The sequence below is a fragment of the Dendrobates tinctorius genome, unplaced genomic scaffold, assembly GCF_039654945.1.
Source record: "Dendrobates tinctorius isolate UK_male_01 unplaced genomic scaffold, ASM3965494v1 ptg000043l, whole genome shotgun sequence".
Taxonomy (NCBI): domain Eukaryota; kingdom Metazoa; phylum Chordata; class Amphibia; order Anura; family Dendrobatidae; genus Dendrobates; species Dendrobates tinctorius.
Genome location: NW_027361711.1, coordinates 16,283,753 through 16,310,898, shown reverse-complemented (window position 1 = coordinate 16,310,898; position 27,146 = coordinate 16,283,753). Strand labels below are relative to the sequence as shown.

General features: G+C 44.7%; 1 protein-coding gene across 2 annotated transcripts in view; it reads right to left on the bottom strand.

Moving 5' to 3' along the window:
• SH3PXD2B (SH3 and PX domains 2B) overlaps nucleotides 1-26,159 on the bottom strand; it is a 318,808-nt gene extending 292,649 nt beyond the window's left edge. For both annotated transcript variants that reach the window (XM_073575221.1, XM_073575222.1), the window contains exon 1: nucleotides 25,939-26,159. In XM_073575221.1, the coding sequence (XP_073431322.1) occupies nucleotides 25,939-26,010 (72 nt within the window). In that variant the 5' untranslated portion in view covers nucleotides 26,011-26,159. The remainder of the gene's footprint in view (nucleotides 1-25,938) is intronic.
• Nucleotides 26,160-27,146: the final 987 nt, after the last annotated feature.

Sequence of the window (27,146 nt, the reverse complement as noted above, 5' to 3'; positions counted from 1 at the left end):
CAAACATTTTTCAGCCACATACAGGAAGCACACAACCACTGTCAACTTGAAATGCAGCTCTTAAATAGTTTCACAAACATAATCCATTCTTGGAAATGTAAAGGATGAAATCTGTAGATAAATCTTTCTAGGCTTCAACTGTGCATTGAATTTTATTCACCGTCTCTTTGCAATTACTGCATGTGCAGTGCGGAAATAAAGCCAAACAATCTCTCACCTAAAGGGATCCAGTCACTTGAAAAAACACTATTAACCTACATATATGGGGTTAATCTGCAGGTTAATAGCGTTGTGAACCGTCCCGGCACCAGCGGTGCCCTGCTGCGGGGAGGAAATGAACTTTATTCCCTCGGGAGAAATCGGCGTTCAGACATGGGAGTGGCCCTGGTGTGGTTTCAGCCACCACTCTGTGTATATTGAGCGATGACTGTAACCGCGCCCCCAGCACTGACTGACATCCAGCCCTAATGATGAGCGAGCTATCAGTCAGTGCTCAGAGAGGGTCTTGAAGAATCCAAGTTGGACAATCAGCTCACCGGACTACTACCTCATTGCTCTGGGTCAGATTCCTAAGCTTGTTGTTACATCCTCTCTGTGCTTGCCACAGGTGGGGTTAGTCGTCCCTGGAAGCTCAGAAGTCGCAGCTGCTATAATCCTGGTGAGTCAGCGGAAGGGTGAGGCTCTGTGATTTCGCACCATCTTGGGTATTTTTCTGTCCTGTTCTATTTGTTATTGTCTGTTTTAGGGTTCAATAAAATGTTGCTACACTGTTTTACCCTCACCCTGTGTTGTCGGAGTAGTATTTTGCCCACATTAAAAGGATAGTGTGTCTCCATAGCTCAGAATAGACACTTCAGGACAAAACACCAAAAGTGTCATGAAGCATCTTCCTCTTAGTAAACCTGGTGGGCCCACCCAAGTGAAAATGATTATATATAAGAATCCTAACACTATAATTCTACATTAGGTGACTGCTATAGCTACTAAAAGTGCACAACCACCAACGTGGGAGTCTGTGGGGTTCATATCCTGGCTCTGCCCAACATAATATACCAGTAGTGGTCCTTGGGCAAGCCTGCTAACACTATAATGTCTACCTCAATAAACATGAGAGTGTAACGAACAAAGAGAGTGATGCCGGACGTCGCTCGAACAATGTCCACGTCAGATGTCGAGGAACCAGGACAATCTGATGATAAATGGGCTACCGAAACAAACTATTCATGGACAAGGCAAGAGAACCTCAATCTTAACATCATTGTTGACATCTCTAGTGCAAACCCCGGTTCCTCTCAGTCCACTAGTATGTCTATTTGGGGTGTTGGATGAAGAAACTTGGGGGCACTATGTCTGGATCTTCCTGCATGAGACACTTTTTCTGGCTAGGAAGGTGTTGGCATTGCGTTGGATGGGTGGTTCACGCACCTCTCTTAAGGGTATTTCACACATAGCGAGATCGCTGAAACGTCACAGGTTTTGTGACGCAACAGCGACCTTGCCAGCGATCTCGCTACGTGTGACACATAGCGGCAACCGCCCCCCCCCCCCCACTGTGATATCGCTGATCGTGCTCGAATGTCCTAGGCCATTTTTTGATCATTGGTGTCCCGCTGGCCAGCATGCATTGCTGTTTGACGTCATAACAACGACAAGCGACCTCGTTGGCGACTCAGAACTCAGGGATGCAGACGTGAGTCGTCAGAATAGCTGCTGTGTGACAAGGTCCCAACGACCGCTGAGGTCGTTATACGGATCGCCGTATCGTTGCTGCGTCGTTGAGTAGATCTGCCTGTTTGACAGCTTACTAGCGACCATGTAGCGACATACCAGTGATAATTACCAGGTCGTATCGTTGTCGGGATCGCTGGAGCGTCGCTATGTGTAACGTGACCCTTAGAGCTTGGATTGAACTGGCGAATTCAGTTATACCATATGAGCGTACATTATATCAAAAGAGGGGATGTTTGGGGAAATTTGATAAGATCTGGGACAGATGGAACTCTTCTCATCTCACTCTACTAGGGAGTAGTGGCTCAACGTCACCGTAATTATTATGGTCTAAATTTTATGGCATCTCATGGTGGTTAATCTTGTATAACAGAGCTTGACGGCGGAATAGTTGTAGTTTAAGAGTAATTTTTCCTATTTTTTTTTTTAGGTATGTTGAATGTTGTTTAGCAAATGAACAAGAACGTCAATTAGTTGACTACCTACATAACGATTCAGAGATTTGTCTAATCAACACTGTACAATTTTCTATTGTGACTCATATGTTGTTCTGACTGTATATCAGTGTATATTCTTTTGTGTCAATAAACGAATTTAAAAAAAAAAAAAAAAAAAAGAACTTCAATCTGATGAAATGCTACTATATATACACAGCTCTGGCAAAAATTAAGAGACCACTGCAAAATTTTCAGTTTGTCTGATTTTTCTCTTTATAGGTATATTTTTGAGTAAAATGTGAATTGCTCTTTTATTCTATAAACTACTGACGACATATGTTTCCAAGCACTAAATTTTGTATTTATTTTCAGAAAATGAGAAATAGTCAAAATAACAAAAAGATGCAGTACTTGCAGACCTCAAATAATGCTAAGAAAACAAGTTCACAATCATTTAGAAACAACGCTGTTTTAACTCAGGAAGAGTTCAGAAATCAATATTTTGTGGAATAACCATGATTTTTAGCTTTCATGGATCTTGGCATGCTTTCCACCAGTCTTTCACACTGCTCTTGGGTGATCTTATGCTACTCCTGGTACAAAAATTTTAAGCAGTTCTTCTTTGATGGCTTGTGACTATCCAGCTTCCTCTTGATTACATTCCAGAGGTTTTCAATGGGGTTCAAGTCTGGAGGTTGGGCTGGCCACGACAGGAACTTGACAGGGTGGTCCTTCAGCCGCACATTGATTGACCTAGCTGTGTGGCATGACGCATTGTCCTGCTGGAAAAACCAGTCCTCAGAGTTGGGGAACATTGCCAGAGCAGAAGGAATCAACTGTTTTTCCAGGATAACCTTGTATGCGGCTTGATTCATACGTCCTTCGCAAAGATTAACCTGCCCAATTCCAGCCTTGCTGAAGCATTCCCAGATCACCGATCCTCCACCAAATTTCACAGTGTGTGCAAGACACTGTGGCTTGTACGCCTGTCCAGGTCTCTGTCTAACCAGTAGATGACCAGGTGTTGGGCAAAGCTGAAAATTAGACTCATCAGAGAAGATTACCTTACTCCAGTCCTCTATAGTCCAATCCTTATGGTCTTAAGGAAGCTTCAGCCTGGCTCTCCTTTGCTTCTTATTGATGAAAGGCTTTTTTCTACCTTTACATGACTGGAGCGCTGCCTCTGAGAGCCTGTTACGAACTGTTCTTGCCGTGCACTTCACCCCAGCTGCCATTTGCCAATCCTTTGGTAGGTCACTTGATATCATCCTGCAGTTGCTGATGGACATTCGAATAAGATGATGGTCATCCCAGTCAGTGGAAAGTCGTTTTCACCCTCTGCCGATCTGTAGCTTTTTTGTCCCCAATGTCTGCTGCTTGACCTTGTTGTAATGGATTCCGTCTCAGAAATTTTAAGGATGGAGGCAACATGACACTCACTGAATCCTTCTGCTGGTAAATCCAGAATTGAGCCCTTCTTTTCCTCACTCAAGACTTTTCTTTTCAACTCCTTTGGCATGGTTAAAAGTTATTTTTTCATTCCTATTACTTTTGGGATATTACTAGCACTTGTTTTGCCATCCAGCTTGTCCTATTGCAACAGGATTGTGAACACCACAGAAGGGTTTTTTATACTTTCCTTTGTTAAATAAGATTTGGTTCAGGTGATCACCTAATCAGAAGCACATTAAGTAGAATGAGGTGTTCAAGAATTCAACTGACACTGGAATGGAATGGCTGTCAGACATGTAGACAAGCTGATTTTTATAAAACTGTGCAGTGGTCTCTTAATTTTTGCCAGAGCTGCGTACAGTTGTGCTCAAAAGTTTACATACCCCGGCAGAATTTTTTCTTTCTTGGCCTTTTTTTCCAGAGAACATGAATGCTAATGACAAAATTTTTTCTCCTCTCATGGTTAGTGGTTGGTTGAAGCCATTTATTGTCAAACTACAGTGTTTTCTCTTTTTAAATCATAACGACAACCCAAAACATCCAAATGACCCTGATCAAAAGTTCACATACCCTGGTGATTTTGACCTGATAACATGCACAGAAGTTGGCACAAATGGGTTTGATTGGCTACTAAAGGTAACATCCTCACCTATGACCTGCTGGCTTTTATGCACACACACTGATTACAAGCAAAGTGAGATTCTGGGATCAAGACAGACTCTTGCATCTTTCATCCAGCCACTGACGTTTCTGGATTGTGAGTCATGGGGAAAGCAAAAGAACTGTCAACGGATCTACGGGAAAAAGTTGTTGAATAGTATAAAACAGGAAAGGGATACAAAAAGATATCCAAGGAATTGATAATGCCAGTTAGCAGGTTCAAACTGTGATCAAATGGAAAATCAGGGCCTCTGTAAAAAAAAAACAAAACCACCATCCGGTAGACCAACAAAAATTTCATCCACTACTGCCAGGAAAATTGTTTGGGGTGCAAAGAAAACCCCACAAATAACATCAGCTGAAATACTGGACTCTCTGAAAACTAGCGGTGTGGCTGTTTCAAGATACACAATAAGGAGGCGCTTGAAGAAAAAAGGGCTGCATGGTCGAGTCTCCAGAAGAAAGCTATTACTGCACAAATGTCGCAAATTTTCTCACCTATAATACGCAAAACAGCACAGAGACAAGCCTCAAAATGTCTGGAACAAGGTAATTGGAGTCATGAGACCAAAATATTACTTTTTGGCCACAACCATAAACGCTACATTTGGAGAGAGGTCAACAAGACCTATGATGAAAAGAACACCATTCCCAGTGTAAAGCACAGAGGTGGATCGTTGATGTTTTGGAGATGTGTGAGCTACAATGGCACAGGGAACTTAGTCAAAGTTGAAGGAAAGATGAATGCAGCATGTTCTCAGCAAATAATGGAGGCAAATTTGCAATCATCAGCCTGGAAGCTGCACATGGGACGTACTTGAACGTTCCAACATAACAGCGATCAAAAACACAAGGGCCAAGTTGACCTGCAATTGGCTACAGCAGGAGAGAGTGAAGGTTCTGGAGTGGCCATCTCAGTCTGCTGACCTCAATATCATTGAGCCACTCTGGGGAGATCTCAAGCGCGCAGTGGAGGCTTTTTTTCAAAAAGAGTGGGCAGCTTTACCATCTGAGAAAATAAAGAACCTCATCCACAACTACCACAAAAGACTTCAAGCTGTCATTGAAGTTAGAGGGGGCAATACATGGCATTAAGAAATGGGGTATGTGAACTTTTAATCAGGGTCATTTGGATGTTTTGGGTTGTCATGATTTAAAAAGAAAAAATGCAGAAGTTGACAATAAATGGCTTCACCCAACCACTAACCATGAGTGGAGAAAAAGTTTTGGTGTTATCATTCATATTCTCTGAAAAAAGGCGAAGAAAGCAAAAATTCTGTCGGGGTATGTAAACTTTTGATACATATATATCACACAAACCATGAATATTTTTTTTTGCTTGAATTAAATTTCAATGGAAAATTTGCTTGGAAGTGACATGACACTTTTTTCACAAATTAAGAAAAACATAACCTTAGGGTTTGCTCACATGACTGTATTTTTTGGTGATGTCCGGTAAAAAAAAAAAACATCACTTGGACCAATGTTATTCAACAGGGCAGCACAGGATGAGCGATTTTTTTTTTCACTGACTGAATCAGCATGCAGTCGTTTCTTCCATAAATAAAACTATACTCATACATTCAAGTCTATGAGTGCGCAAAAAAAAATTGTATGACATAAGGAGGCACATTGATTTTTACAGATACATTGCAATTCTGGAATATTTTTAAACTGTAAATGTATACTGCTGTTGAAAAAACTGATTGCATATGGATTGTATGACAAGTGGGAAAAATTGTCTGGATGAAACTCAACGATTTCTTTACATGCTTTTGGGAACCTATCCTCATAGTGAGTGCAAAAAGACATGCCTATAGTCTTTATGGCACTTTTTTAAATAAAGTGTCATGTCAATTTTATTTAGAAAAATGTCCAAATTTACCACTTAAATTTAATGAAAAAAAATAAAAAACTCCGCATACTCAAAAAGTCAAAAACTGGACACAAAAAAGAAAGGGGGTTTACACCTTTCTTACCTCAGATTTGGAAAAGATATGATAGGGGTATGTTCACATTTTTTTTTTTTTACCGTGGCTTTTTAAGGTTGAAAATTGTACATAAAAACATCAGAAAAATACAAGTGTTTTGGTGAGAGTTTTCGTGTAAATTGTGATGCATTTCTTGTGTATGAGTGTTATTTTTCTGCCTCAATTCATTCTTTGAAAAAAGCAGTGAAAGGAATAGGAAGCTTATTCAAAGAGTATTTGAAGTTATTCATCTTTGTCAAAACCTATGTGAAGGTGCCCTTATTTACCTATTCATGTCATAGTGGAATCATGTGCTTAAATTGCCCCGTGCATATTACAGAGGAAACGTTTCACCATTTACTCATCTAAACGTTAGAACACTCATTTTCATAGCATAGTCTGGGGTTAGGAAGGGAAGGAACCAGTGTAGCTAAAACCAAACAGTAGAGGACACATTGCATCTAAGATCGGATATATTCCTCCTTTGGGAGTATGTTGAGTTTGCCACAAGCCATCTCACTATGACTGACCTACTAAAGGGAACCTGTCAGAAGAAGCTCTAGGTTAACAAAACAAATTAGCTGGGTTCACATTTGTGTTCAGGAATATCGTTTGTCCTTTTAGGAGCAGAAAATCGGAATTCATGTCCAAAATGTACAAGATGCATAACTGATGTAAAGAAAACAAAGGAAACAACATTGACTACTAATGTTATGCTTTATCTTATAAAACAGAAAAAACAGATTCATGCAAAACTTTTTTTCCATTCTAAAAACGGACATACAATTTAACCAAAATAGACAGCATATTGATCAGTAGGGTCCTTCTACTTTCGTTTTGTGACTGCTGATCCCTGCACAGGAAAAACAAGTACTGGGGAGATCCGTGGTCTGTAGCTCTCCATAAGTACGTATTTGACATCCGTGTGCAATCCGTGTGACACGTACCGGCACCTGGGAAGAGCAGTATAGTTTGCGTTGATCACAGGCGCCGGGTGCTGAAGCAGCTCTCATCATTGTCGCTTGATTTTCCTGAGATCAGCGCGACCAGGCGACGATGATGGGAGTTGTATTCAGCACCGCTGTGTCCCTTCTGTGTAAAATAAAGAATTAAATAAATAAAATAAAAAAAAAACTACTTGGGCTCTCAATTTTCATAACCAGCAGAGAAAAGGCCCAGGGCTGGGGTCTGATGTTAATAATCTGGGAAAAGGGGCAATACCTAGGCTAGTAATAACATTTCACAGCTTTTTGCTTAGCCTTTCCTGGTGAACTTACGGGGACATCGGGAAAAAAATGGCATAGGGTCCCCTTATAAATTTAAACCAGCAACTGCTAAACAGACAGCTGTGGTTTGATATTAATAGCCTGGGAAGGGGCCAGAGATATTGCCCTCTCTTCCAGGCTACCAACATCAGCCCTCATTCACCCTTGAAATGGCACATCCATAAGATGCACCAAATCTGGCACTTAGCCTCGCTCTTCCCACTTGGCCTGTGGCAGTGGCAAGTGGGGTAATAGGGTTGGGGTTGATGTCACCTTTGTATTGCCAAGTGACAACAAGCCCAGGGGCTAGTAAAGGAGAGGCGTTTATAAGACGCCCCCATTACTAATCCCATAGTAAGTATTGAAATAAACACATAGCAAGACAAAAATCCTGTGTTTGAAATAAAAAAAACACCATTTTACACATTTATTTAAAAATGAAAACATTAATACTAACCTTTACACCTAATCCATTCAAGCCCTTGTCCCTTTTAAAAAAAAAAAAACCATATCCCTGTCAGACATTAAAATAATCCTCCAATGCCCATGTCCCCTGTAAAAATAAAAAAAAGACACAACTATATTCCTCACCTGTCCAATGTGAAGATAATACACACTGTCCCACAATGTAAACCATCTCTCCCGACATCACATTGTTTCAACATGAACAATGCCATGATTCGACCGTTCCAAGCTGAAAAGCACAACACATTGAGCTTCTGCGAGCTGAGTTCACTGTGAGCAGCCTGATGAACCGAATGACCTCAATGAGATCACCACGAGAAAATCTTCATGGTGCTCGCAGTGATCTCATTGAGGTCACAGCAGTTCACTGTCCTGGCTCACAATGAAGTTAGCCTGGGAATGCACCTTTACTGACCTGCGGTAACCTCTTTGACGTCAACGTTATTCACTGAAGCTGCGGTTGCAGCACTTCATTGTCTCATGGTTTTCAGTCTGGACGGTCACATCATGCCACCTTTCAATTTGTAAACCAGATATCACAGAGGTGGATTACGGTATGGGACAGTATAGCTTATCTTCACTTTGGACAGGTGAGGAATATGGTTGTTTATTATTTTTGTTTTATTTACAGGGGACAAGAGCTTAAATGGAATAGGCATAAGGTGAGGATAACTTTTTTTTTTAAATAAATGTGTAAAACAGGGTGTTGGTTTTTATGTCAAATAAAGAATTTTATTCTTGCTGTGTGTTTATTTCCAAACTTACTATGGGGCTAGTATTGAAGGCGTCTTATTGACACCTCTCCATTACTAATCCCTGGGCTTGATGTCAGCTGACAATACAAGGCTGAGATAAACAACAAAAATATTACTTTTTTGGGGGGTCCCCCGAAAATACACCAGGAAAGGCTAAGCAAACAGCTGTGAGCTGTTATTAATAAGCTGGGAACCTTATGGGGTACTGTCCCTTGTCCCAGATTAACATCAGCCCCTAGTCATGGGCTTCCCCTCTGCTGGTTATTAAAATTGGGCAGGATCCCATGCGTTTTTTGTTTCAATTCTTGATTTTATTTTATACAGGAGATACACAGCTGCTGCTGAATACAACTCCCATCATTGTCTCCTGGTTGCACTAATCTCAGTGAAGCAGGAGACAATGATGAGAGAAGCCTCCAGCCATTGGCACCTGGGAACAGGGTGAACTCTACTGCTTCTTCCCAGGCGCTGGTACGATTCACGCTGATGACACATGGGTGTCTGTGCTGCGCAAAAAAACTGACATGTCTGCGGGTTTTACACACAGACACGTGAAAAATCTGACATATGCGCACCACCATTTATTTTACTCATTTATATAGCGCTATTAATTCCACAGCGCTTTACAAACATTATCGCCATTGAATACAATGGGTGTGTGTGTCCATATTTGCAGCCTTTAAAAAATGGACGTGTGAAGAAGGCCTAAAACAGAACAGACAAATGGATTTCCAGAAGACAAGTGTAAACCCAGTCCTCGAATTCTTGGGTAGAGTAGTAAAAGGAAATGTCAAATATGTTCCTTATTGCAAATGTCAACTGTGAATTTTTCTGTAAATGAGGCTACAAATAGAGGTTGAGGGTGGGCAGATACCTAGCTAGTGCCAAGCTCTTAGTGTGAGAATCGATGCACTCACACTAGAATTCTAACAGAATTAGCAGCCTTTACATACAGATTAAAAATCATTTTTAATTTAATTTTCTCAGTGATGGGATATCCATTTGCAGCCAAGGAATAAACTGCAGAAAGCTTGCATTAGTAACCATGCTGCAACTGCAAAGCATCTGAGCTGCGGCAATCTTTGAAACTCATTACTTAGTCCCTTAATTTTGTAAAACAGCTGTTTCTCCAGCAAAACCATGCGGCTGATATGGCAACTCTTTGAGGTCAATTATATTTTTTACTGTATGTAATTCTACTATACATTTTGTACTGTATGGCTAAAAATCATCCTCGCAATTGGTTTTCCTTCAAAATTTGAGCTGCTTCTCGTTTACAGCCTCTATCACTGTACACAGCTGCAGAAGAATAAATTAACACAGTAAAACTGTCCGTGAGCCATTTCTGACAGCAGCGCTTGTATCTTTCTCCTTAAGCTGATAAATGGCCACATGTAAGTTCAGCGCAACTTTGATGTAGTCAAAAATCTGCATAAAAATTTTCAGTAGAAATTGGCATACTGTAGCAATTAGTGATGAGCACATGTGCTTAGATAATGGGTTATCCAATCATGCTCGGGTGCTGAGTGACTTTGGCGTGCTTGAAAAATATGTTTGAGTCCCCACAGCTGCCTTTTTGTCAGGCAATCCCTGCATGGGGTGCGGCTGTTGAACAGCCATGAGACATGCAGCCGTGGGGACTCGGACATATTATTCACTCGGGTAGCACTCGAGCACACTCGGATAACTCTACTAGTAATCAACTTTGCAGCGGTGCTCAATTTGCAAGGCAGATCTTTTCTGCAGCCAGCATCTCATCCAAAATACTATTACGGTAGAATTTTCACCAACTAGGCAACCTGCAGAAACATCCAGGATACATTCAAAAAAGGCTCGTAAAGGTATCAAGTAGCATGATTTCATGAAAGGGTGACATTTAACTGCACTTTGTGAATAAGGATTCACAAACACATACCATCTGGTTGCGGTGGCAACAGCTAAGGCTCTGTGCGCATTACCCATAGGGCTCCTTTCGTCAGACTGTCCCTTTGACCTCTGTCCATACGGTATACTTTTGTCTTTTGTATGAAACAGCATAGTAGTGCCCAGGTTGCTATGTTGTGATTTTTAGCTCATCTTATAAATGTATTTATACAATGCTGCGTTTGAACTGTGCATTATACAGTGGTTCCGAAATTAAAATAGAAGATAAGGGAAATGACATCATGTAATGATCATCTAGCTTTGTAATTACAGCTCTGGCCTGAGGTCTGCACATGGCTGACTCACTTATGATCACACAGGATATGTCTTACTGATTTCATACCATTAGCCTCAGTGGGACTATTAAAACTGGTCCTATGATCTTACATTAGTTCCTGTAAGATGTGTAGAACTTAAAAAGAAAAAAGGAAGTGATGGGTGACTTATATATGAGCCAGAATCACAATCACCAATCAGAGCAATAACAAATGTATAGGTAAGCCCAGACTGAATTTATCTAGGACAAAACATTGATAGGAAGGGGAGTTTCAATTTTTGCTCCCAAATTTTTAGTCATTGGGGCCCATGAGCGGAGACCCTCTCTAGGATGACTGCATTTTAGCAGAGTCTGCATACAAAATTCTATATGTGTGTTTGCAAATCTGCAAGCATTCCCTGCTTGTCTGAGATTAGTCCAGAGCATGCTCTGTGTACATGCGCTCCACAGCAATCTGCTGAAACGAATGCAAATATGTCACCGATGATTTGGTGAAGCACCTAACAGTGCAATGTGGAATATGAACAGACAGATATCTAGGTCGCAATACACCAAGTGTTTGAAGAATGACTTTATGACTATAACCTATTTATGGACTACCATGTGAAGTACTTGTATAATGAATTTAGGCTTAGGAGACCTGATAAATGACAAGATTGTATCAGACAGGACAAGAAAACCATTTTCGAAGGGAAGGTCACTCCCTGGGGGAACATCTGCAATATGCTCAAAAAAGCCTCAACGTGAGCAGCTCATACACACTAACTATAATAGACTGTGAGCCACAGATGGAGGACATTACTAGTTACAGATGGACAGTGATTTCTTTCATCTTTGACTTATGATAGGATGGCCTCTTTACTGTAGTTCTTCAATGGCAGGTCATAATCCTGTGTCTCTGCACAGGTTGTCTGCAGTGCGTGATAAAGGATCTCATCTATGGAATGGCTGCTCAGTTCTGCCGTGCTTATAAATACTAGTGGTTTCATTGTAGAAGAGTCAGAGTGGATTAGGCTTCCAGGACATTCGGCAACTTCACAGCCTAAGTCTGGCCAGAGACAGCTTCCTCCAGGAAATTTAGATGCTTTATGTACTGGTAGGTGATGAGCGATCTGAGGTGATTAGCCAATTGTCACAGGGGCAGCAGTATCACAAGGGTTGTCATAAATATGTCTGGAAGGTCCCACTGCTGATACAGACACGATGGAAAAAATTACAGCATGAGACAAATCACTTTAAAGAGGATCTGCCACATGTGAAAAAAAAATTGATTTACGGTAAATACTTTGTAGAAATCCTTCAGTTGCCGGGATTCTGCCATGCTTTTACTTTTTGCACCTTTACTCTATGGCAGAGATATTCACATTTGTTGCCTTTGAAGCGCAGTATGTGAAGTTTCTGTTTGCTCTCCAACTAGGTATTTCTTCAGAGTGCTCTTTCACCCCTTTCTCCCGGATGCTACCAATTACAGCTTGGCAGCGTCTGAGAATGTTCGGCTAAATCAGCTGCTGAGCTGTGATTGGTAGATTGCTAGCATCTGGGAGGGATAAAAGTCCATGCCCCCAGAAAAGACACTGAAAAAAATGACCAGTTGGACTAGAAACAGAAGTTTCACATGCTGAGATCCAATAACAACAAATATGAATTTCTTCAATCGAATAATGCAGCACAAAAAAAGAAAAGAGTGACAGAACTATGGGCGGTATGAACTGTTTACAAGGAATTTTAATCAAATTTTTTGAGCACGCGACAGGTCCTCCATAAATAACCAGCACAGCTACTAGTCAGGGAATTGAAGGAATAGAACGTGTAGGTGCTACTAACAAATAAAGGTTTATAAAGAGAGTGGGATTATAGAAATAAGGGTCTCTGATGAAAACGTAAGGTCCAAATAACTAAGAGACATAGCATTCTGCTGACTGCATCAATCCATAACTGTGGAAGGTATACTACACATGGTATAATCTAATATATGGCACATCCGCTCAATTCAAGAAGGCGAAACAGAGTCCCTGGGCACAGTTGTTGTCCTAAATGACAGACTCCCAGCAATCAGCAAGTTTTGGGAATAACCCTTAAACATCTCAAACTTTTAAGGTGTATGCATAGGATACATCCAAAAAGTGGTAATAAAGGAAAAATTTAAATCAGTTCACCTGCTTAGGTGCATGGCGGGTTACACCATAAACCATAGCAATCCGAAGTGTCTGTCAGCACTAGCAAGTATAGCAAAATCCAGAGTTCATTCAATGCTTTTTAAAAGCATCCAAACTAGGTGATGGCATAGGAAAGCAGCATGCAGTTAATAGGATTAAATAAACTCTGGATTTTACTATACTTGCAAGTACTGTCTTACACTTTGGATAGCTAGGATATATTCATGTTTGGGCTGCTTTTTTCAGGACTCTAATAGAAGTCAATAGAGAGCTCATTCTTGAGCTGTGGGTCCTCTGTGGATATGCCATAAAAGTTCAAGATGGAAATAATCTTGCAATGCTTATAAATGATCAAAGACCGGAAAAGAAGAAACGGCACAGACTAGAAGTCAAATTCCTTCATGTCCTGATACAGCAAGATCTCATTCCAAGTTTTGTTAGGGGTCCATATAGTTACCAGTTACAACCCTACGTTTTAAAGGGTTGTCCGATACCTATTAAGCCCTTTAAAAGTATGTATCTTTAAGCTCTTATTACTTTCTATAAAATGCCCTACACGTCTCTCTAACCTGAGGTTTTTTTTCTTTACTTCCTAAGATATTTAATTTGAGGGGAGTATCAAATGGACATCACAAGAGGCTGGGGTTACACTGACGTCTCGTGGAACAAGACGTCATCCTGAGGCAACGTTGGAGCTACAGTCTCTGCCAGCCAGGTGAAGTGATAGAGAAGTGACCGCAGCTTCTGTCCCCAATGCCCACCAGCACACTTATGTTGCAGCTGCCAGTCATTACTTTTCTGAAATGTACTTGACAGCAGCGTTGCCCCTTGAAGTCGATTTGTTTCAGGGTCATGATGGAAGCTGTGGGATGGAACTGCTGTCTCTTGCCCTGTTTCTATCACCGCCTCCTGGTAATGACTCATTTCAGGGGAAGAAGTTGAGGTATCCGAAGCAGAGACTATGGTGGCGGGGACAGAAGCTGCAGTTACTTCTCCATGAACCCTTTGAAACAGGACAGAAGCTGTGCTAAGTGACCACAGGGCGTCCTGTTTCGGTGGGGTGATAAAAGCTGCAGAGGAGTGCAGGGCCATCCTCCTGTCACAGGAAGTAATGAAAAAAAATTAAGATATAGGGATTAGCAGGATAGAAAGAATGTTAGGGGATTTTATAGCAAAGAGATTTACAAAACGGGTTAGAGTTTAAAGATAGATTTTTTTTTTATAAAGGGCTTTATAGGTATCGAACCACCCCTTTAATATAACAGTGTTCTTAAAACATTTGACTATTTTCCACTTCATACCATTCTACGATCTCAAAGTATCTGTGATTTTAGTATATATGCACATTTTGTCCATTATTTCATAATAGAATATATAACACTACAATAAGATAGTGTGCTGGTACTTCGTTGAACATGCACAGCTCTATGATGCATCCAACAGAGGGCACTGTTCAGTATCGCACTTCTAAACACCAAAAGTTCAAACAAAATCACAGATCAACGTCCTGAGGGCAAGTTCCTGGTTGCCAAATCAGGTAACATATACTGAGTGTTTTGTAAAACTAAACCACCAGATAATAACATGCATTAACTTGTTACAAAATATCACAGCACAATAATCATCACGAATAAACACAAGCAAGCATCACAATCCATTGCACCTTATACTTTATTATGGCTCCAATTTTAACACCCCACCGAGTCATTTATTTCTCGATCCTGGAAAATTCCTTTAGGCACCATTTTCTCGACAAGGTCTCCTTGCTGTATCTTTCTTCGGGTTGGCTACACTATTCGTCAACATTTACCAAAAACAATGCAATTTGACTGATGTTAGAATTAGCAGCCTGGCTTTGTTTAAAAGGGGTCTTCAAATACAATAATACTAGTGATGGGCGAATGTGCTCAGATAACGTCTGACCATGCTTGGGTGCCATCAGAGTATCTTCGGGGTGCTCATAAATTATGTTCGAGTCCCTGCGGATGCATGATTTCCACCTGTTAGCCTGAACACATGTTGGAATTGCCTGTTTGTCAGGGAATCCTCACGTGTTCAGGCTGTCTAACACCCACAAACCATGCAGCCACAGAGACTCAGACATAATATACGAGCACGCCCAGATGCTGGGATAACACCCGAGCCAGCTCAGACGTGATCTGAACACGTTCGCTCATCACTAAGAAGAGATCAACAATATCAGATTGATAGGGGCCTGACACCCAGCACCTCCACTGATGAGTGGAAGGGACAATAGATTGATGCATACTCAGTACAGAGCAGAAAAACGCTGCAGTAGCTTGTAACAGCTGACCAATGAGGGTGCTGATCGGGGTCATCAATATCACTGTATTGGAAACCACCTTTAAGTTTTCTGTATTAAGACCTATCTATGATTAATGACTTGCAAGTAATTTACAGAACAACCTTTCACTAGTGGCTCAGGTTGCGGCTCTGTCTTCCCCATGCTTTGCAATGGGATCAAACTGGCTGCTGCGTATAAACAAATGCCCTGCAGAAAATAAAATTTTCTTTAAGATGCCCATATACATTAGGAACAGGTCAGTCAAACATGCCAATTTCCATAGGGCTGTCCCACTAACTTATGAGGATAAGGACTCCTGACTTACTCTCTTGACAGATTATGCCAGGGAAAAGAATTTGACATTCTGAACCTCAAATCCTGACCTAAGGGAAGATAAGCACCTACATCCCGTGGCGTACGCTAATAGTGGCAGACCACGCATAAAGCCCGATGCCGCGCAGTGGCATCATATTGTATGAGGTGCCTCTGGAAGCCAGTATACTGTGTGGTGAGATACGATGACCATTATATCTAGGGGAGGAGCAGTGGGGATATCATACTGGGGGTAGAATCACTGTGGGGACCACTATACTCTATGAAGTAGGTTCTAGGGACCATTATACTCTGATGTGAGGCCTGCGGACCATTATACTCCGAGGTGGGCTCTGTGGACCTTCGTACTCTGAGGGGGCTATGAGAAACATAATACTGTGTGTGGGAGGAGACTGTGAGGGTAATCACAATTTTAGGTGGGTTTACTGTGGGGGTATCATACTGCATGTCAGGGAATACATCATACTGTGTTGGAGGGCATTATACTGATTTTAGGGCTGTGAGTGACAATATAGTGTGTTAGGTGGTCACTGTGGGGATATCACATGGGCCCGGAGGTGGAGTGGTGCCCCTATAGGGTGGCTAATAATGAGGGCAATCTGGCCTGTTTATCCAGCCCAAAGGCTCCAGGGGGCCCCTGGCCAAGTTGCCCTCATGTGCGGTGGGCAGGGAGAGATCCCTTCAGCTCCACTGCCTACAAGAGAAAATGGCAGCGGAGCGGAGATGCAGCGACCCATCCTGCTCCCTGCCCGCGCTTCCTGTATCTCTCACACAGACAGCAGCGCCGCTGAATTACATCATCACTCAGCGGCCCGCTGTACCTGAACAAGGAAGCTGCCGGCGATAGGAGAATGTGCGGAGAATCATAGAATCATAGAATCATAGAATCGTAGAGTTGGAAGGGACCTCCTGGGCCATCTGGTCCAACCCCCTGCTCAAAGCAGGATTCGCTAAATCATCCCAGTTAGATGTCTGTCCAGCCTCTGTTTGAAGACTTCCATTGAAGGAGAACTCACCACTTCTCGTGGCAGCCTGTTCCACTCATTGATCACTCTAACTGTCAAAAAGTTTTTTCTAATATCTAATCTGTGTCTCCTCCCATTCAGCTTCATCCCATTGCTTCTAGTCTTTCCTTGTGCAAATGAGAATAAAGTTGATCCTTCTACAATGTGACAGCCCTTTAGATATTTGTAGACAGCTATTAAGTCTCCTCTCAGTCTTCTCTTTTGCAAACTAAACATTCTCAAATCCTGCAACCTTTCCTCATAAGACAGGGTTTGCAGACCGGTCACCATTCTGGTCGCTCTTTTCTGAACTTGCTCCAGTTTGTTGATGTCTTTTTTAAAATGTGGTGCCCAAAATTGGACACAATATTCCAGATGAGGTCTGACCAAAGAGGAGTAGAGGGAAATAATGACTTCACGTGATCTAGACTGTATGCTTCTGTTAATACATCCTAGAATTGCATTTGCCTTTTTTGCTGCTGCATCACACTGTTGACTCATATTCAGTCTGTGATCTATTAGTATACCCAAGTCTTTTTCACATGTGCTGTCACTTAGCCCTATTCCTCCCATTCTAAATATGCTTTTTTCATTTTTATTGCCCAGATGTAGTACTTTGCATTTCTCCCTGTTAAAAACCATTCTGTTAGTTGCTGCCCACTTCTCCAGTTTATTTAAATCTTTTTGAATCCTCTCTCTCTCTTCTCTAGTATTAGCTATCCCTCCTAGCTTTGTGTCATCAGCAAATTTAATCAGTTTACCCTCAATTCCTTCATCCAAATCGTTGATAAAGATGTTGAACAATACAGGGCCCAGGACAGAGCCCTGTGGTACCCCACTTGAGACATTCTTCCAACTGGATGTGCAGCCATTTACGACCACTCTTTGGGTCCGATCACTAAGCCAGTTATGAATCCACCTAACAGTTGCCTTGTCCATTCCATACTTAGTCATTTTTTCAATAAGGATTGTATGAGAGACTTTGTCAAATGCTTTGCTGAAGTCAAGATATACTATATCTACAGCATTTCCTTGATCCACCCAATCAGTAATACCATCATAGAAGGAAATTAAATTAGTCTGACATGACTTATTAGTTACAAACCCATGCTGACTCTGTTTAATCACTTCATTCTTATCCAGGTATTGACATACATGTTGTTTAATAATTTGTTCAAAGATCTTTCCTGGTATAGAAGTCAGACTCACCGGCCTATAGTTGCCTGGGTCCACCTTCTTCCCCTTTTTGAAGATAGGAACAACATTTGCTCTTCTCCAGTCTTCTGGCACTTCTCCTGTTCTCCAAGAATTTTCAAAGATTATGGAGAGGGGTTCAAAAATTTCTTCTGCTATCTCCTTCAGTACTCTGGGGTGTAATTCATCTGGACCTGGAGACTTGAATACATTTAGGTTAGCTAAGTGTTTCCTCACTATCTTTCTGTTTATAGATATCCTGGATTCTTCTATTCCCTTAATAGGACAGTGAATAACAGTTGATGTTACATTTCCTTTCTGAGAGAAAACAGATGCAAAATAGGAATTTAAAAGTTCAGCCTTCTCAACATCCTGTCTTACCATTTCATCATTTTCATCCTGTAAAAATCCTATAGCATCTTTGACTTTTCTTTTACTTTTGACATATCCCCAAAATCCTTTATTATTGCTTTTGACATCTCTTGCAAGCCTCAATTCATTTTCAGCTTTAGATAATCTGATTTGTGCCTTGCAGGTTCTGCAGACAGCATTATATTCTTCTTTAGATATGCCTCCTTCTTTCCATTTTATAAACATTTTTTGCTTCCTTTTTAGCATGTGCTTAAGCTCTGTGTTCATCCATCCTGGTTTCCTTAAATGCTTCCTATTCTTCCCTCTTTTCGGAATTGTTAACAACTGTGCTTTGAGAATTTCATTTTTCAAGATTTCCCATCCTTCCTGGACATTTTTGTCTTTAAGGATATCCAGCCATTGGATCCCTCCAATTCTCTTTCTGAATCCCTTAAAATCTGCCTTTCTGAAATCTAACCTTGACGTCTGAGTCTTCACAGGTCTTCCGCCTCTAGTTATCCAAAATTCTAAAATAGCATGGTCGCTACCTCCTAGGGTCCCAGCCACTTTTACCTCCTCAACCATTTCCTCCCTGTTTATAAGGATTAGATCCAAGGTAGCAGTTCCCCTTGTTTTCTCCTTTACCTTTTGGAAGATAAAGTTGTCAGCAAGAGAGGATAAGAATTTCCTTGACCTGTTAGTTTTGCCTGAGAGAGATTCCCAACAAATGTCTGGATAGTTGAAATCTCCCATGACAACTATGTCATATTTTTTGGAGAACTTGGCCATTTGATGCATAAAGAGTTCATCCATATCTTCAGCTTGCACAGGCGGCCTGTAGTAAATGCCTACAATGGTGTCCTTTCCATTGTTCTGTCCTTGTATTCTTACCCAAACAGTTTCCACAGAACTCCCAGTCTCTGAAGCTTGGATCTCTGTGCAGATATACGCGTTTCTAACATACAATGCGACACCTCCTCCTCGTTTATCAAGTCTGTTTCTTGCAAATAAGTTGTATCCTTCTAGTCTTGTATTCCAATCATGTGTATTGTCCCACCAAGAGGTGAGTGGTGCTGTCTGATTTTTGTGTGTTGTGTGTGTGTGTGTGTGTGTGTGTATAGAGATGAGTGGTGGTGGGCGTGCGTAGTGCTGCAGGAGAATGTGCAGAGATGAATGATGCTGTGTGTGACTTAGGAACAGGTGAAAGACATTATTATCGCTTATTATGTCTAACAGTCCCTTAGTATATAGTGTATGTACTTATGTATATACTAAGGGACTGTGTTATAGTGTACTCACTTATTATTTATAACACCATCCTTAGCTACAGTTTCCTCTTTTATTATGTATAACACCATCCCTTATTACGTACCATCCTCTCTAGTTATATATGGTGCCGTTCCTTATTATATTGCTTCCTCTGCTGTTATGTACAGTGCTGTCTCTTACATAGTGTATTCTTGTTAATTTTGTTGTTCACTGCACCCTCTCCTTTTAGATACAAAATGACTGCTGATGGAGGAGCCGGTGACCAGACGACCAGCCCATCATCTCCTCCATTAGAAAGGAAGCTTTCCCATGCTCCATCAGCCGTCATTGCATTATACAGCTAAGTCTAGTTTCACATTAGCGTTTTTTTGCGCAGCGCATCGTGCGCATAAAAAACGCAAAGAAAAACGCAAAACAAACGCGCGTTTTTTTAACATCATGCGCACGCTGATGTGTCAAAAAAACGCAGCGTTGCTTGCGTTTTACATGCGTTTTTGCATGCGTTTGCGTTTTTTTATGCACATGCGTTTTTAGGTGTGATGTTTTTTCCATTGTCTAGAGAACATTCTAGACTTGTTTCACTCAAAAACGCATGCGCAAAAAAACGCAACCGTGCGCAAGACCATGCGCACGCATGCGTTCCCATAGACTTCAATGTGTTGTTTTTGCGCATTCCGTGCGCAAGCGTGCGCATGCGTTTTTTTGCCGAGACAGGGCGCACCAAAAAATCCAACATGTTGCGTCTGGCGCGCCTGGCGCAAAAGACAAAAAAACGCATGCGCACGAAAACGCAAGTGTGCGCAAGACCATGCGCACGTCATGTTAAACATAGGTGCGCAGTGCGCATGCGCAGCGCACAAAAGCGCAAATGTGAAACCAGCCTTACAAGAAAGGACGGTATGTAACAAAAAATAGGGCTCTATATAATCCAATATGTAAGGGGCTGTACAGTACATAACAAGATATATATACATATACACACACACGTATGTGTGTGTGGCTATATACTAGTTTTGTCGCCATAAAAGAAAGGGGGTCCAGACATTTCTTGCACAGGGGCCCCAAGCTGTCAGTGTCCGCCCCTGGGATATCATACCGTGCCGGTGGTCTGTGGCAGAATCATGCTCTGGTGGTGGCTCTGTGGTGTCATCATACTTTGTTAGGGGCACTGTGGTGTGTTCATTCTGTGTTGGGAGGTACATTTTTATGACAACATACTATATTGGGGGTATGAATGGGGTATTATATTTGGCGGGAACACAAAGGGACTTGAGTAGGGGCACAATTACTGTGTTCGCGCGACATCATAGTCCCTCTCCCTGTTTTTAAAAGTTGGGTGGTATGTCCTTTTGTGACTGTGCCTATACATGGCCCTTCCTATGCCTCTGAATACATATATTTTTAGAGGCAAAAGGGCCCAATCAGGACTTTTGCTATGAGCCCCATGATTTCTATATACAGCCCTGCCTTCACCCATTGAAAATACATGCAAGTACGCATGTATATCGGGTACTTAGAATTGCATGGGCAAATTTAGGGTACATGAATGAGACAAAGTTGCATGCACAAATAGATGCAAGTCACAGCTTTCAGACCTAGGCTACGATCTAAGGGGTAACATTCCTCCTTGTGGAGAGCGACAAGCCAGGCCAGATCTAGACTACAGAAGGCAGATTTACTCCAGGATGTAATAGACACAATGTTAGGCCTCTTTCACACTTCAGTTTTTTTGAATCAGTCAAAATCCGCCAAAAGGAGGGATGGCGGATCCGTTTTAGTACTGATGACAACGGATGCCACCCGTCCGTTTTTTTGGACGGATCCGCAAAATGAAGAATTTTAAAAGAGAGAGAGAGAGAGAATTTTTTTTTTGTCCGGCAGCCAGAAAGAATTTCGGGTTAAATGTGTGTCTGGAGGATCCGCCAGAGAAAAAAACGTTGCAAGCTCTGTTTTCAAATCTTTGAGGATGGTGACGGACAGCAACTTTTGGCGGATCCTCAAAAAAAACGGATGCAACGGACGGCAATCCATCACAATCCGCCATTAATGGAAGTCAATGGGGAAAAAAACGGATCCTCAAAAGAAAATTGAGGATCCGTTTTTTTCAAAACCTGGCGGATTGTGACTGATTGTAAAAAACTGAAGTGTGAAAGAGGCCTTACTGATTCATTTAACAGATAAATAAAGTACAGAAGAAGCAGAGTAAAGTGACTGCTGCACACATGCTGAGCCTCCGCACAGGTTCTCCAGGAAATTCCTTTATAAAGCTGCACATAAGGTAGCAACTTCAATAACAGCATACAAGGGAATTGCTCAGAATGCAATTCCTTCTACTAGAGTTGGTAAAGTGGTTGTAAAATATGACCTCACTATACCAGAATGTAAACTAGCAGTCAATTATACAGAGGATCCTTGATAAATGTCTTTCCCATTATTGATCTGCATTACAGTGGTGGAAGTGGTGAGTACTTTGCCACAAATCAAACTGTTCAGGTCGGACCCTGCAGCGGCTAAAGACTAATGAGCTGCACATCAATGAATCTCAAGGGTAGAGAACCAGTCACTTTCCAGCGACCTCTCTAGACAACAAACCCAGTGACCCTAAATGTTCAATAGGGGACAACCGCTGTCCATGTATATCCCACCATCTTGTATCCGGCCACAATTGTACCTCTATATATTCCATAGCCACATCCAGCTGGAAACTACACTGTCAGCTCCAATGGTAGACGCTTCTAACAAGTAATTGCCAGCTCTAGTCTGCAATTAGGAGGATTATTCTGATGCACATTGCCAAACACACCCAACCGTAAAGTCGTGTTTACATTGAGCGATTGCCAATAAGCGACTGCCGCCTGTGGAGCAATTTCATTAGATATCTGAGCAACCTATAAACACCAGATGAAATAAAAGAGTACATGGAGTGATTATTGCTGAAATGAGTCCCAATAAGTATCATGTACATGGCATGTGCCACTGACCTCTAAGTTATGCGACACTTCTTATAGAAGCTGCTATTGCTTGATCCCAGAAGGGATTGTCCCCCCCCCCCCCCCCCCCCAAGACCCTGTAACTAGACGTCGCACTCCCAGCTGGGCAGCACAATGCCCCCAGCACAAGACCCTATATCCTGATGTCACCTCCCCAGCTGGGAAGCACAATGCCCCCCATCCTAGGACCCTGTATCCTGACGCCCCCCTACTGGCTGGCAGCACAGGACCTTGTATCTAGAAGTCCCACTCCCGGCTACCAGTACAATGCCCACCGGCTCAGGACCTTGCATCCCGACACCCCCCTACCGGCTGGGCAGCACAATGCCCCTCAGCCCAGGACCCTGTATCCTGACGCCCCCTTACTGGCTGGGCAGCACAATGCCCCTCAGCCCAGCCCAGGACCCTGTATCCTGACGCCCCCGTACTGGCTGGGCAGCACAATGCCCACCGGCTCAGGACCCTGCATCCCGACACCCCCCTACCGGCTGGGCAGCAGCGCAATGCCCCTCAGCCCAGGACCCTGTATCCTGACGCCCCCTTACTGGCTGGGCAGCACAATGCCCCTCAGCCCAGGACCCTGTATCCTGACACCCCCCTACCGGCTGGGCAGCAGCACAATGCCCCTCAGCCCAGGACCCTGTATCCTGACGCCCCCTTACTGGCTGGGCAGCACAATGCCCCTCAGCCCAGGACCCTGTATCCTGACACCCCCCTACCGGCTGGGCAGCAGCACAATGCCCCTCAGCCCAGGACCCTGTATCCTGACGCCCCCTTACTGGCTGGGCAGCACAATGCCCTTCAGCCTTGGACCCTGTATCCTGACGCCCCCTTACCGACTGGGCAGCACAATGCCCCCCAGCCCAGGGACCCTGTAACAGGATGACTCACACCCAGCTGGGCAGCACAATGCCCCTCAGCCTTGGACCCTGTATCCGATGCCCCCTTACCAGCCGGACAGCACAATGCCCCTCAGCCCAGGACCCTGTATCCTGACGCCCCCGTACTGGCTGGGCAGCACAATGCCCACCGGCTCAGGACCCTGCATCCCGACACCCCCCTACCGGCTGGGCAGCAGCGCAATGCCCCTCAGCCCAGGACCCTGTATCCTGACGCCCCCTTACTGGCTGGGCAGCACAATGCCCCTCAGCCCAGGACCCTGTATCCTGACACCCCCCTACCGGCTGGGCAGCAGCACAATGCCCCTCAGCCCAGGACCCTGTATCCTGACACCCCCTTACTGGCTGGGCAGCACAATGCCCCTCAGCCCAGGACCCTGTATCCTGACACACCCCCCTACCGGCTGGGCAGCAGCACAATGCCCCTCAGCCCAGGACCCTGTATCCTGACGCCCCCTTACTGGCTGGGCAGCACAATGCCCTTCAGCCTTGGAGCCTGTATCCTGACGCCCCCTTACCGACTGGGCAGCACAATGCCCCCCAGCCCAGGGACCCTGTAACAGGATGACTCACACCCAGCTGGGCAGCACAATGCCCCTCAGCCTTGGACCCTGTATCCGATGCCCCCTTACCAGCCGGACAGCACAATGCCCCTCAGCCCAGGACCCTGTATCCTGACGCCCCCTACTGGCTGCTCAGCACAATGTCTTGCAGCCCAGGACCTTGTATCTGGAAGTCCCACTCCCGGCTGTCAGTACAATGCCCCCCAGCCCAGGACCCTGTATCCTGACGCCCCCGTACTGGCTGGGCAGCACAATGCCCACCGGCTCAGGACCCTGCATCCCGACACCCCCCTACCGGCTGGGCAGCAGCGCAATGCCCCTCAGCCCAGGACCCTGTATCCTGACGCCCCCTTACTGGCTGGGCAGCACAATGCCCCTCAGCCCAGGACCCTGTATCCTGACACCCCCCTACCGGCTGGGCAGCAGCACAATGCCCCTCAGCCCAGGACCCTGTATCCTGACGCTCCCTTACTGGCTGGGCAGCACAATGCCCCTCAGCCCAGGACCCTGTATCCTGACACCCCCCTACCGGCTGGGCAGCAGCACAATGCCCCCCAGCCCAGGACCCTGTATCCTGACGCCCCCGTACTGGCTGGGCAGCACAATGCCCACCGGCTCAGGACCCTGCATCCCGACACCCCCCTACCGGCTGGGCAGCAGCGCAATGCCCCTCAGCCCAGGACCCTGTATCCTGACGCCCCCTTACTGGCTGGGCAGCACAATGCCCCTCAGCCCAGGACCCTGTATCCTGACACCCCCCTACCGGCTGGGCAGCAGCACAATGCCCCTCAGCCCAGGACCCTGTATCCTGACGCTCCCTTTCTGGCTGGGCAGCACAATGCCCCTCAGCCCAGGACCCTGTATCCTGACACCCCCCTACCGGCTGGGCAGCAGCACAATGCCCCCCAGCCCAGGACCCTGTATCCTGACGCCCCCGTACTGGCTGGGCAGCACAATGCCCACCGGCTCAGGACCCTGCATCCCGACACCCCCCTACCGGCTGGGCAGCAGCGCAATGCCCCTCAGCCCAGGACCCTGTATCCTGACGCCCCCTTACTGGCTGGGCAGCACAATGCCCCTCAGCCCAGGACCCTGTATCCTGACACCCCCCTACCGGCTGGGCAGCAGCACAATGCCCCTCAGCCCAGGACCCTGTACCCTGACACCCCCTTACTGGCTGGGCAGCACAATGCCCCTCAGCCCAGGACCCTGTATCCTGACACACCCCCCTACCGGCTGGGCAGCAGCACAATGCCTCTCAGCCCAGGACCCTGTATCCTGACGCCCCCTTACTGGCTAGGCAGCACAATGCCCTTCAGCCTTGGACCCTGTATCCTGACGCCCCCTTACCGACTGGGCAGCACAATGCCCCCCAGCCCAGGGACCCTGTAACAGGATGACTCACACCCAGCTGGGCAGCACAATGCCCCTCAGCCTTGGACCCTGTATCCGATGCCCCCTTACCAGCCGGACAGCACAATGCCCCTCAGCCCAGGACCATGTATCCTGACGCCCCCTACTGGCTGGGCAGCACAATGCCCCTCATCCCAGGCCCCTGTATCCCGACTCCCCTCTACCAGCCGGACAGCACAATGCCCCTCAGCCCAGGACCATGTATCCTGACGCCCCCTACTGGCTGGGCAGCACAATGCTCCTCATCCCAGGCCCCTGTATCCCGACTCCCCTCTACCTGCCGGACAGCACAATGCCCCTCAGCCCAGGACCCTGTAACTGGACAACTCACCCCCAGCTGGCAGCACAATGCCCCTCAGCCCAGGACCCTGTATCCTGACGCCCCCTACTGGCTGCTCAGCACAATGTCTTGCAGCCCAGGACCTTGTATCTGGAAGTCCCACTCCCGGCTGTCAGTACAATGCCCCCCAGCCCAGGACCCTGACTCCAGACGTCCCCTCCCGGCTCCTCACATACAATGGCCACTCACATAGTGCTTGTTGGGGCTGCGCCGCTTCTGGACGTTCTGCACGCAGACTTGCACGATGCTTTTCCTGGGCATGGCTCAGCTGGGCAGCGGGGCAGAGCTGACTGGTCCGGGCTCTCTGGCTCGTGCTGTGGCAATGCGGGACAGAGCGGCACGGTTGCCAGCCTCAGCGCCCAGCTCGTCTCCTTTCTTTGCTCGTTTGCTGAGCGCCTCTTCCCTCCCTGTAAGGAGGAGCGGCCCACTCGCTCCAGCACTGCCCCTCATGTCCTGCGCCCAGGCTGTGGGATGAAAGCTGGACGATATTTCATTACCGGGCTGTTAACCTCTTATTTACTGGCGGCAGAGACACAGTACCGGGTGCAGACAGCAGAGCTTACAGTCTAGGAGGCCATGACCTCACATTACTAATGTCACACATATTAAACACAAGTCCTTCAGCTGTCCTCTGGTTCACGTCTGCATCCCACCCAGTCACCATAATAGCTAGGAAGGTGACTGATAGCTAGTGTTGAGCGATACCACCCGATACTGAAAAATATCGGATCGGAATGGATCGGCCGATCTAAAAAAAGTATCGGGTATCGCCGATTCCGATCCCGGAAGTCCCATTCAAGTCAATGGAACTGAAATATCGGAATTAAAAAAAAACCTTTCTTTCCCTGTCGGTTAATTCTACATGAAGAAAAACAACTAATAATAATGTAGAATGTATTGGGGGAGGTGGAGGAGACATTAAAGCCATAGAGCTTTAGCCCAATCAAATGGGATAGCAGGAATTACATTTCTTTTTTTTATAGACGTTTGGAGTTACAAAGATTTTTGCTATGTTAACCTCTTTTATATTTTGTCAGATATGTATGTTTCACTACTTCCATGCTCTTCACCTTCTTTTTTACTTCTCCCACACTGTCTCCTTCATCATCCTCAGCAGCAGCATCTTTTTCATCAACTTCTTCTTCACCTTATTCATCTTCTTCACCTTCTTCCTATTATTCTTTTTTCAAATTCTTCATATTCTTCTTATTCAACTATTATTCTTCTTCATATTCAACTTCTTCAGCTTCTTCCTATTCTTCTTCATCATATTCTTATTTGTGTCAGGCATTCCTGTAGTTGTTATCTATAAAAGTTTGAAGATTACACCAGCCGTTCTGCCTGTGACAACAGATTTACAACAGGATTTGTCCACGTTCAGTTTGGCTTGCAGCAGC